This window comes from Diaporthe amygdali (assembly GCF_026229845.1).
Source record: "Diaporthe amygdali strain CAA958 chromosome Unknown NODE_27_length_698932_cov_65_101997, whole genome shotgun sequence".
Classification (NCBI taxonomy): domain Eukaryota; kingdom Fungi; phylum Ascomycota; class Sordariomycetes; order Diaporthales; family Diaporthaceae; genus Diaporthe; species Diaporthe amygdali.
The window spans coordinates 58,021-70,121 of record NW_026517047.1 but is presented as its reverse complement, the minus strand read 5'-3'; the positions used below and the strand labels follow the sequence as shown (position 1 = coordinate 70,121).

The 12,101-nt window shown below is 57.1% G+C and overlaps 4 protein-coding genes across 4 annotated transcripts; 2 read left to right on the top strand and 2 right to left on the bottom strand.

The window, feature by feature from the left end:
• Positions 1–61: 61 nt before the first annotated feature.
• On the bottom strand, positions 62–2,248 carry J7T55_000556 (uncharacterized protein; the record flags this gene model as incomplete). The annotated part of the gene is made up of 1 exon (XM_053131478.1): positions 62–2,248. One exon carries the CDS (start codon positions 2,246–2,248, stop codon positions 62–64), a length of 2,187 nt encoding a protein of 728 aa, XP_052990287.1.
• Positions 2,249–4,806: 2,558 nt separating this feature from the next.
• On the top strand, positions 4,807–6,032 carry J7T55_000555 (cell differentiation protein rcd1; the record flags this gene model as incomplete). The annotated part of the gene is made up of 3 exons (XM_053131477.1): positions 4,807–5,329; positions 5,390–5,765; positions 5,852–6,032. 3 exons carry the CDS (start codon positions 4,807–4,809, stop codon positions 6,030–6,032), a joined length of 1,080 nt encoding a protein of 359 aa, XP_052990286.1.
• A 201-nt stretch (positions 6,033–6,233) lies between these two features.
• J7T55_000554 (cell differentiation protein rcd1) lies at positions 6,234–6,920 on the top strand (the record flags this gene model as incomplete). The annotated part of the gene is made up of 1 exon (XM_053131476.1): positions 6,234–6,920. One exon carries the CDS (start codon positions 6,234–6,236, stop codon positions 6,918–6,920), a length of 687 nt encoding a protein of 228 aa, XP_052990285.1.
• Positions 6,921–7,739: 819 nt separating this feature from the next.
• On the bottom strand, positions 7,740–10,033 carry J7T55_000553 (uncharacterized protein; the record flags this gene model as incomplete). The annotated part of the gene is made up of 2 exons (XM_053131475.1): positions 7,740–9,805; positions 9,862–10,033. 2 exons carry the CDS (start codon positions 10,031–10,033, stop codon positions 7,740–7,742), a joined length of 2,238 nt encoding a protein of 745 aa, XP_052990284.1.
• Positions 10,034–12,101: the final 2,068 nt, after the last annotated feature.

Below are 12,101 nucleotides of genomic sequence, written 5' to 3'. Positions count from 1 at the left end.
GAGGGAAGCCTGGGGTTTCTCAGCTGGGAGAGCTCTCCTCTCCGGGGCATACATAATCTCTCTAGTCTGGCTGGGCACCCTGTGCCTCGTCCCAGCGATACTTCTCTCTGAGGCGCCGTCGGTGGTCCTGGACCGAGTCGGCCACCGCGCTCTGGCCAGGTTCTGAGGCCTGGTACTGGACCGCCCATACGGCGCACTGCTTGGGCGTCAGGTGCGGAGTGATCCCGACCCGGCCGAGCATATACCTGGAGTCCTGCCCGTGAATCGGCTGGGCCATCATCTGCGGGTGGAGCCGAGCCAGGCTTTGGAACGCCCCTGGCGTCCTCTTTTCGAGCCTCATGCGCCCGCCATAGCGGGCATATCCCTTTGGGTTGGCTATCTTATGCTCTGGGAATTTGTCAAAGCAGTACTTGATCAGATGGCCCACCTGGCCACAGTGGGCGCACGAAAAGTTTCCTGACGTTTTTGACCTCGTCTTTCCCCGCCTTTGTTTTCGTGTCTTCGATTGAGGTTGCGGGACTGGGAGTGGTATTGGATATGGTGCTGGTGGTATGGACACCACTTCGTTATGTGATACATAAGGTATTCCATGCTTTGGTGGAGCTTTCGCCTTGACATACGGATCTGATGGGATTATCGTGACCTCGCCAGACTCTGGAGAGGTATGCACAGAGGGGGGAAGACCCAGAGACCAGGTCGTACCTCGAGACGCAGGTTGTAATGCGACAACATCTGTTCCAACTCCTTCCGCAATTGGAGCCGCGCTTCTGTCGCAGCTCGGGGATTCGAGAGCCTTGGTAGATAAGACGACCTGCAAATCCTTGGTGTCCTCTAGAAGCTGTAGTGCCTCGACCTTATTGTATTGTCGCTGCTCTTGTTGCGGGAAAAATTTCTTCCACGGCTCGTCAAACGCAAGCACCTTCAACGGTATTACAAGCCCAGCATCATGGGCTGAGGGAGGTGCCCACTTCATGACCCAGCAGCAGGATAACGCTGCTATTCTGTCGGCGATCATGTTTCCTGGAAGGCCTGAGTGGCCTGGGACCCAGTGGAATTCAACCCAGGCCCCGAGCCCGCGCAACTCATAATATTGCTCCAGGATTCTCCTGCCGATCGAAGCCATCAGGCTCTTCTCTGGGCATTTGTACTCGCTGAAGCGGAAGGGCTCCCACCTAGAAAGCTCGTTAGAGAGCCGGATTAGGCATTTGAGGTCGTCGACGTCGGCCTCCAACGCGCGTGCCTCCCAGGCAGCCCTTCTGATCGCGGTGGCGAGGGTGAAGACCTTCTCCAGCCACCGTAATGCAGTATCGCTGTCGCTGCAGATGTAGACCGTGCCCTCCCCAAGTATGCCTGCCTTCTTTTCCTGCACTGCCATCTGAAGGGCCATCAAGATGGCAAGAGACTCGAGATGATTGGTGTCTGTAACGCCCCTGGTGTGAGCAGAATGCACCGTCCACCGTTGGTCAAATTTTTGGGCCACTGCGATACCTCCGTAGTGCTCGCTGTTGCAACCTTCGGGCGCTTCAACCCTATAGGAAGCATCGGTCCATAGTGCGGGCTCACTGCTCAGTGTGTTTCGGGCAAACTCACTTGCATTCTTCCTGTCCCGTCTGAATACGACGCCACTGGGTGGTTTGAGGGTTTTTGCAGGTGGCGCCAGATCCGACCAGACTAGTGAGCTGTAGACGGGGGGAGGTGGGATTGGGATAGTCGCCTGTGGAATGATCACCTCCTTCCCTGACGGAGTACTCCCCTGAATGTCCCCCAGGTTGGTATCCTCACTTGCGTCTTGATGCAGAGCAACCTTCTCATGCATGTTTTCCCGCGGCAACGCTTCTTTTGAAGCTCCCTCCAGATTCACACCCTTGCTGACTTCAAGAGGATCGTTTTTTGGTCGATCAATGGAGGCATCTTCATTAGGAACAGCCTCCACCCCGAATTTTTCCTCTACCAGGCTCGCCTCAGATGAAGAAAAGCTCTTTCCTCCAAAGGTGTGTGAGGTTTCTGGGCGTGTATCGCCGTGTGACCTCCTTCGTTTTTCCCTCCATTGCCGAATTCCACGGCCAATTCTCCTTAACTTGCTGTCTTTCTTGGCACTTTTAGAAGACCTTTGGGATCTGCCGTCGTCGTCGATGCTGTGGGCTGAAGCGGAATCATTCGAGAATCCATGATCTTTGTGTGACGAGATGCGAATTGTGGCGTGCTTGAGAAAGGCTCTCAGCCGCCCCCTGTGCTGTATGGCATCCATTATGACTTCATCGGTCGAGGATGAGACTCTGGTTGTCGATAGCCGTTTTGGTGTGGGAGCAGGTTCATGCTGTGGTCACAGAAACAATTTGTGCTCATCGATCCTAGATATAGGTGATGAATGAAGGCGAAAATGAATGAGTCTAAGTGGTGTGCTCTGACTGGCGCGAAGGTTGATTAATTGATCGATATCATGAAGGTCGATCAGCGGTGTAAGGCAAGGGAAGGGAAGGCTTTAAACCCGGGGGCCTTCAAGGTGTCCATTGGGCTAACTAGTTGGTCGAAATCATGCTGATTAGCGCCCAAGAATTGCTGGAAAAGACGGCAGGCCACAGATCTTGTTGTTTTGGCGAAGTCCGTCCGTTGCAGATGTTGGACTAAGGAACGAAGGGGCCGGCTGCAAACTCCAGAATTGGAGAGAATCGGGAGCTCACTGAACATCCTGCCCCCACCTCCTTCCAGCACGAACCTTTTTAAGAACTCAATCCACTTATCAAGACACACCCTGTCGCCCGTATTTTGCACTCAACTCACGAGGTGCGTCATCAAGACGCACGGCGACCTTGAAGTCGCCAGAGCATGTACCTGCAGTTACTAACCCGAACAGCTACAGGTCTGGACTTCTTCGTCAACCCGCCCCATGGGCAACCCAAAGCGGCCTTATGTCGCGTGTCGCAAGCAGCGAATCACACAGTCAAGCTGCTTGTGCCTGGAGACTATGGAGCAGCGCCAAGTCGCAGAACGGACAGCGAAGAGGCTAATGGTCAGCAAAGCAAATCTAGCATGCCATCGGTACCGAGTGAGGCTGCGCAGTATCCATACGCACGCTGCGAAAATGCCTCAGACATTCCCTACACATGCAGGCACGGCCGACGTCAACGTGGAAGGTCGGATCGACTTTCTGGCAGAGCCGACCCTGGCCGGCCTCGGACTATGAACACTACTGCCGTTGCTTGTCGCCTCTCCCAGCGATGGCAGCCACGACATGGCGACTGTCTTCGACTGTGCTAGTCATCATGCTGGCTGGCACCTGGCCAGGCGTGCAACAACAAGCAAGGTGTTGCTGCCCTGGCATCCCATGAGCACGAGTACTGGGTAGTTGTCAGGCCGGCTGTGCCATCGTGTCTGCCGCAGAGATCCCGGAAACCGCCGCGTGGGGACGTAGAAGAGATCGAAGCCGTGTCCGTACTGGCGCGAAAACTCCCGACGAGCGCGATTGGGTTCTGCCGTGATCCATTCATACGGTGGGGCAACGGACGCCGGGCTGGGGCTCCGCCAGCAAGGAAAGGCAGCTGGGCAGCTGGGCAGCTGGGGCGGTCTCGCGGGTGGGGCCAGACGGATCACCTACGTGTCCTCGTTCTTGATACTAAAGGGTACACCGTCCGTCTGTCCGTCTGTGTCCAGGATCTGGCGGCCGAGAACCCGGGAGTTTGTGGGCATACAAGGTACGCTGCATCCTAGGTAATCGTGACGGACTTGTGGTGTCTGACGAGTGGCTCTCGATGCCCACTGACGCGAGTGGGTTCGCGATAGACTGGCGGGAGGCGACTCAGTCACGCGCAGCACGGACACGGGTGGCATATCCTACACTAACATCTGGAAGAATGAGTGTTAGAGGCACGGGAATACGTATTTTCCCATTAGGATGACCGCGAGCCCACGCGCAGGGAGCAGACTCACTCACATAGCTTCTACCGACACAGCAGACGCTTAGCGGATGCTGTCGTATGCGATGAGGCGGAGAGCCGTCGCCTTCAACGTCGAGACGCGGATGGCTGCCGTGAAGCTGCCATCATATTACTTATAATCCGTCTAGTTACAGAGTATGCACTGAGAAGAAGCCGGGCTGGTGTCAGTGATTGCTCTTCCCTGAGGAAGAGCCATGAACCAAGGAGGTACTGGGTGAATATGTACCGAAAGGGACAGCATGTCTTCCTTTGTAGTATGGCGAACGTGGTAAATATGGTAGGCTTAGGTAGATAAAGTGTGATATGAGAAACAGATTGGGCCACACACGCATTCGGATAGACAGACCAAAGCGCTTGAAGGGCCGCCTGATTTGCACGTATCCGTACCGTGACCTGTAGTCAGGTACGTACCGAGGCCGGCGGCACTCGCTCACTACCTAACCAGCTAACCTTAATACTGCCACTGTTCGCAAATGCGCACAGGCCACCTTTTGCTCCCCACCGCCGGCAATGATCCGGACCTGGCCTAGAGCTTTGCCTCGCTCGTTCCCTTCGAGGGCTCTTGACAACATCCTCGACCCGCCCAAGCCAACCCTTGAATCCTCGCCTCTCTGTGCCCAAACCGTCCATCGCATCAACTACTTCCTCACGCGCACACGAGCAAGCTGTTGCCCATCCTGTCACCGCTGATTCATCCATACCTATCTCTCGCGAGCCGCCCTGCCCTACGCGACAAGGCCCCTCCTCCCGCTCTTTTCCCACCACTCAATATTCTCCTATCCAGTATCGACACACCCACCACACTCAATCGCCCTCGTTCGCACAGCACGGCGTCGCGGGGCGCGACGACGCAACATCACCCAGAGTCAAGATGATGCCCAACCACCCCATGTACGGCCATCAGCACTTCCCCCAGGACGCTCCCTGGATGCACCCGGCCCAATCTCACCACCAGCATGCTCAAGCTCAACAACAAGCTGCCGCCGCCGCCGCCGTCCAGCACGCCCAGCAAGCCCACTACAATCGCATCAACTCCTCTGCGACCCATACAAATGCTTTGAACGCTGCTCACCAGGACGCTGCCGCAGACAACCCCAACATGTCCGAGGACAACCGTCGCACCATGCAGTACATTGCCGACCTGCTCAACGAGAACTCCCGCGAGCAAGCCCTCCTCGAGCTCAGCAAGAAGCGTGAGCAGGTCCCAGAGCTCGCCCTGATCCTGTGGCACTCATTTGGCGTCATGACCTCGCTCGTCCAGGAGATCATCTCCGTCTACACCCTCCTCAACCCCTCCCAGCTCACTGCCGCTGCTTCCAACAGGGTCTGTAATGCTCTGGCCCTTCTCCAGTGCGTGGCCTCCCACAACGAGACCCGCACATTGTTCCTCAATGGTATGCTGCCACACCCTGGCCCCCACCAACCAGTGCGCGATAACTGACCAGCCCTCTCAGCCCACATCCCCCTCTATCTCTACCCCTTCCTGAACACGACCTCCAAATCGCGCCCTTTCGAGTACCTCCGTCTCACCAGCCTCGGTGTCATTGGCGCGCTTGTTAAGAACGACTCGTCCGAGGTCATCAACTTCTTGTTGACTACCGAGATCATTCCTCTCTGCCTGCGGATAATGGAGACGGGGTCGGAGCTCAGCAAGACTGTGGCTATCTTCATCGTGCAAAAGATACTGCTTGATGACAATGGCCTGAACTACATCTGCGCCACCTACGAGAGGTTCTATGCTGTCGGCACTGTCCTAAGCAATATGGTGGGCCAACTGGTAGAACAGCAGACTGCCCGACTACTAAAGCATGTAGTCAGGTGCTTCTTGCGGTATGTAACCTCATGCACACTCACTCACTCAGGGCTATCGTAGCCCGTCTAGACGCCTTTGGAACTGCGGAACTAACTCGGTACAGACTAAGTGACAACGCAAGAGCGCGCGAGGCGCTTCGTCAGTGCCTGCCAGAGCCTCTTCGCGACGCAACATTTTCTTCCGTCCTTCGTGACGACGCAGCCACCAAGAGATGTCTGACTCAGTTGCTCGTCGCTCTGTCTGATAACGCGATGCCAGACAATGGTAACCCTGGTTTCTCCTAGGAAGATTCACCGGCCGATACCCAATCCACGGCACGCAACTCATCAGGCTTCTGGCCCTCATCCGACTAGGTACATCTCAGAGGCGGCAGTGGCGATGAGTTGCCCGAGAATGCCGAGAATGGGGACTCCGGGACGTGTGCGCCCCCGCGTAAATTTCGTAAATTTGTGCCTGATAAGCACCTCACTGCTGCATACAACGAAATGCGCTCACGGAAACCACCACGGTCCGAGTCACGATTTCTGTCTTATCTTTGGGAACTTGAAAGAACGAAGAAAGCCAGTCGCGAGCCGGAGGAAGAGAAGCAGACATTGAAGGAGGACGTTGAGCAGGAGGCAGAGCCCCAGGCCAAGGAAAGCAAGACGGAAGAAGAGCTCGAAGCGGGCGTGAAGCCTGCCACCTTCACTGATGCGGATGCTATCGATGATAAGGACATTGAACCTCTCAATGATGACCAGGGGGGGACTGCCAATGACACTAATGAGGACCCTGTCGACGACTGCCTCACGGAAGCCGTGAACGGCGGTCATGATGACTTCCTTGACAAGTCTCTCGACGGTACGCACGAGGAGCCTGTCAACGGCATACATGAAAAATCCGTTGATGGTACGCATGAAGAAGCTGTTGAAAACACCAACGATAGTATCGTCAGCGGAGGAACAAGAGAGGAAACCGTCACCAGCACGCCTAGGGAATCTGTTGATGGCAGTCGTCATGAGCAACCTGCTAACGATAAAGACGAGGCACCCAGCACGAGCGCACGTGAAGAGTCTGGAAACCATGAAAAAGACGAAGGGCCAAGCGAACCGCGTCCCGAGCCTCCAAGGTACCGTGGGAAGCCCAAGTTCAAGCGGCTTGTGGAATTCGACAACTTGCGTCCCAGCCTATGACGGCACGAATCTATGCATATCACAGCGATGCGGCAGTTTTACGGTTTTGGCTTTTTATTTGTTTGTCTGTTGGATGTCCATTGGGAGAGGGGCAGATTCTTTTCAACTTTCTTCTAGCGATGATACCCATCATAATCCCACCCGACGTCGAGACACTTCATCTGACCACCAACGGTGGAACTAGGAAGGATGTCTTGTCAGTCATGTGTGGGACACTGATTGGACTTCCCGAAAATATGAAGTTTTCCCCATTTCCCTTTGATGTATTTCTTTCTTTTGCTTTGTTCGCATTGGTGGCCACCTTGACCAACAAAAGATCACAAAGCGACGCACTGGTATGCATGCTTCCCTTGTGGCAGGCGGGTGCGCCCGTTTGGGGCGAGGCTACTTACTGGTCTTGTTGCGCTTGCATGACGGTCCCGGGGAAAGGACCTATAGATGGGAATACCCGTGGCGTTCGATTCTGGGTTTTGGCGTTGCGAAGGAAACGAGCATTATGGTCCTGTAAGTGAATGAGCGCAAAAGTTGCACTGTATCGAGGTTGGGGCTCTCGTTCAGGCAGGCGAAGATGGAATGGGTGACTCTATTCTCTAACTGTAACTATAAAAACACATGTACGAAAAACCAGCGGTATCAATGACAGCGCGCCAACCTCAAAACCCAGACTTCCTTTGCCGGGTGAAGCACAGCTGCTTCGGAGTGTCCCTCCGACTCCCGTGAGGATAATGATACACGAGACAAGACAAACCAACCAAGATCAACCGAACGCCGCATTGAACGCCGCATTATACCTCCCATTCATTAGCAGCAAACTGCCCTTCACGTAAATATCAAGACAAGCAACGGACCAGCTGCTAGACCGAAGACACGGAGCAGTGAGGAAGACAGGGTCGTCGCCCCCGAGGTCACACTCGTTGTGGACGTTGTGGCAGTGGCCATTGCAGTCTCCCCGGAAGATGTTGTCGTCGTGACCATGGTAGACGAGCCGGTCGCAAGGGACGGGCTGCTCGCCGACGCAGCGGTGGCCTGCATCAGCCCTCCCAGAGCGGCCCTCACGTCCGTGTTGAGCGTCATGGTCCAATCGCCGCCGTCCTGTGGAGCGGCGGTACGGCGGGCCGCCCGGAAGGGCAGCTCGGCTGTGATGGTCGTCCCGAACTTGCCGTCGACGTCGAAGCCGATCGTGAAGAGTCCGTCGTCGTCCGGGTTAGCCGACGCCGACGCTGACGCCGTCATCTCGGGCATTGCGGCGCCGCTGCTCTCGCTGCCGGCCCCCTTCATGCCACCATCTCCCTTCATGCCGCCATCTCCCTTCATGCCGCCGGCGCCCATCATGCCGCCGCCTTCCATCATGCCCGGTAGTTTCGCGGCGCCGGTGCCCATGAGCGGGAGGCCACTCTTGTCTGCGGTGCCCGACTTGCCGGCTCCGCCCGTGGCAGTCGCCGAGGTGCTATTGCCCGCGGAGGCGGCTGATGAACCCTCACCGGCCCCGCCTGCTGCTCCTGCACCTCCGGCGCCTTGCTCGTCTTCCGCGTCGCATCCGTCTTCACCATCGGCACCCTCACCGCCGGATCCTTGACCGCCGGCGTCCTGACCGGCGCCTTTGCCGCCATCTTTGTTGGATCCTGCTCCGGCACCGCTCCCATCTCCCTTTCCAGCATCACCTTGATCTCCTGCTCCGGCGCCACCTGCTCCTGCCTTCCCACCTTGTCCGTTTTCAGAGCCGCTGCCGTCTCCTCCCTTGCCATCACTGCCCTCACCTGCCCCAGCACCGCTCCCATCTCCCCCATCTCCCTTCTGGGCACCGTCGCCGGCGCCACCAGCGCCACCAGCGCCGTCTTCTCCACTTCCTTCTGCACCTGAGCCACCTGCATTGGCACCATCACCCTTACCGCCCTCAGACCCGGAGCCAGTCTGACCATCTGAGCCTGCTGCAGCTGCTGAGCCCGTTCCGCTTGCACCGGCTGCTGAATCAGTGCCGGTTGCACCGGAGGCTGAATCCGTCCCGCTTGCACCGGCGGCCGAGCCAGTTTGGCTGGCTCCTCCAGCGCCGCCCGTCGCGAGGCCACCGGCGCCACCAGCGCCCAATGCACCGAGACCTGACGGGCTACCACCGACTCCTCCGGTGGCTGCCGCACCGGTGGCTGCCGCGCCAGACTGTCCACCAGCTGCGGCGGCGGCGGCACCGGCACCAGCCCCGGTAGCTGAAGCTGAGTCTGAGGCCGAGGCCGAAGCCGAGGATGAGGCGGCGGATGTGGATTCCTCCTGCCCGCCGGCCGGGATGACGGTGCTGATCGGGACCAGGCTCGCCGAGTTGTCATCGGGGTTGTCGGACGGGGTGCTGATCTGGTCCTGGACGATGAGCACCTCGGCGGCAACGGGATCGCCGAGCCCGGACCGGGTGGCAAAGTCCTGGACGTCAAAATCCATGCGAAGGGACGGGTTCGCGCTCATGTCTGCGGCCCAGGCGGTAAAGTTGAAGGCGGTCATCCCAGCTTGGGGGGTGGGCGGGTTGTAGAGCAGGACGGCGAGGAGGCGCATGTCGGACGAGGACGACGACGAGGACGAGGAGGAAGCGGAGGACGACGATGCGCCCGAGTTGGCGGATGTGATGGAGGAAAAGAGCCCGGTTGGCTCCTCGAACGAGACGAAGGGGTCGGCGGCGGAGCTCAGCAGGCCGCCGCTCATATTCAGCTGGGTGGAGCTGTCCAGCATCATGCCCTGCTGGACGAAGAGAAGGTAGGACTGAGGCGAGACGAAGATGAGCTCTGCGCTTGCGGTAGACCCACCGCCTGCGGTGGCTATTATGGGCAATTCCATGCCCAGGGCGAGATAGGTCTGATTCTTGCCGGCCCCGGGGAAGCTGAGCGCTGGTGGGTTCGACATGACTGGAGTTTGGTTAGTCCAGTTGCTTGCAGGAGGTTTGGGGACAGTGCGAACTTACCTTGTGCTGAATTTTGAGCCACTGGCAGGACTGGGAAAGGAGGAGTAGCAGCCGTGGCAGCCGGGGCAGCTGAAGCAGTCTCCTCGCCGAGGTGATTTGTAGCTCGGCCGCGGGCGAGCAGACAAGCCAGAGCCGTGATGGCGGCGTGCCGTCTGGCGATGAAGGTCTTCATCGTATACTGTTACTCGAAGAGTCAACGAGTGTCAGAAGTTAGTAATGAAAGAGATGGACGCTTGTCCGGGAGACGTCGAGTCTCGCTTGAAAATCCGTGATGGTGACACAGCCAGCGCAATCACGATAGCTTGCGCAGAGAAGATTTGCCACACAGAGGAAAAGAAAGAAGAAAGAAAAGAACGATAGGCAGCAGTTCTGACGCTTGTAGCAGAGAGGGAGAGAGCCATGTTGCAAAAAGAGGGTCCGGTCAAGTTTTAAGACATGACGACACAGAGGGCCAAGAGGACTTGCGAGGAGAGACAAGGGGAGGCAAGGCGAGTCTAGACCGTCAAGCGAGAGTGGCTGCTCACAGCCAGAAGGAGGCGCGGCCAACCAAGAGACTGTTCCTGTTTCAATGGCGGCCATTGCTCGACACGGCTGGGAACGCATGGCAAAGGGGGCAGAGTCATCGATCTCTGAGGCTCTCTGACGGAAGGGCTGGGTGGCCAAGCAGGAGGTTTCCTGCAGGGACGGCGGGCTGTGGTTGGGTGTCAAGTGTTTCTGGACGTGGCCGGGCCACAAGGCGAGGCCGGGTCAGAAGCGGACGGAGCGGGGCCAGCGCCGGGGACTGGGAGCCGGAGGTTATGTAAGTCAATGTCGGGGCCGCTGTGGGGACCGCTGTGGGGCTGACCAGTGTTGTGGGTAGCTGCAGCTGCAGCTGCACAGTCTGGATGAGTAAGTATGTAAGCAAGAGCCCCAAGTGGGTGAGGGAGTGGTGAGGGCGATGTTGGTTTGAGAGGTGTGCCGATGTGTCTCCGTATCTTGCAGGCCGGGCCCGGGACGAAACGGGGGGCCGAGTTGGTGAAACACGGTATTGGGCAGGTTTGTGAGTGAGTGAGGCCTGCCAATCGGGCCGGCTTGGCTAAGCAGAGCGTCCCATTGTCTACTGGTCGATGGTGAGAGAAGAAGAGGTGATGAATCTATGCAGCAAGCAGTCACATGATAGTCTACCACAGTATGTAGAGTCAAGATGCATGCCTCTCTCTCTGCAGTAGACGAATGCGGATTCCGTTCCGTTGGCCGTTGATTAGCCGCTCCCCTGTTGTTCTCCGTTGTTGTCTTACCCCCTTGCACCATTCCGTTCTACTCAGCACCACCAGATGATCAGCACCACAAACCAGCCCGCCAGCTCGGCACCGAGTCATTCGAGTCATTCCAACTCAGCTTGGCTGTTAGCTGGGCCATGAATGGCTGTCCTTGTTGTTGCTATTGTGGTGGATAGCCAACAGTATGCAAGTGGTGTGTGTGTGTGGTGTGTCTATTAGTATAGTATAGTATAGAAGCAGGCTTTCATCGATCAGATGACCAACTTTAAGTCTTGTTCATCCACACCCTCTCTCTATCTTATGGCTCCATTTATAGTATAATGCGGGGGGGCATGCTTGGATAGCTGTGGGATGGGGGATGTGGAGGGATAACAAGAAGAAGTGGACGAAGAAGTGGATCCTTACTGTACACGTACTGCATGCATTATTCCACATCCATCTTCCATCTCCAGGGTCCAGTCACGATCATGCTTAACATAACACAACCCATAGCGTAGACTGCTTAGCCCGCTTATTAGTCGCCATGGCGCAAGCACATGGTAGTTCCATGACCGGGCCCAGAACCCAGATCACGACACGGGCATGTCCATGATGCCCCTTGTGCACTTCTTGTGCCCTTGCGGCTGAGGCTAGTGTGCGACAGTAGTTCGTTTCCCCTTTGGCCTGGAGTCTTCTTTGTTGTGTCATTCCTCCACAGCATGTGCATGTGCCACCACTGTAGATAGGTATGTGAAGTCGCAACACCCAAGAAACTTCCAAGCCTTTTGGATCCGGGATCGAGCTGGGGGGGCGTCCTGCAACTGCAACGCCCGTTGGTTACTGGAATCAATCCCGCTTATCTGCCCTACCATTTTGCCCATATTCCCTCCATTCTCCCCCTTCTGCCGCTTCTGCCCCTTCTTGTCCCGCCTTTCTCTGCAGGGCTCTCCGTTGTAAGCATCTCCTCTGCTGACCTCTGTCCGTTGACCGCCCCTCTTCCTT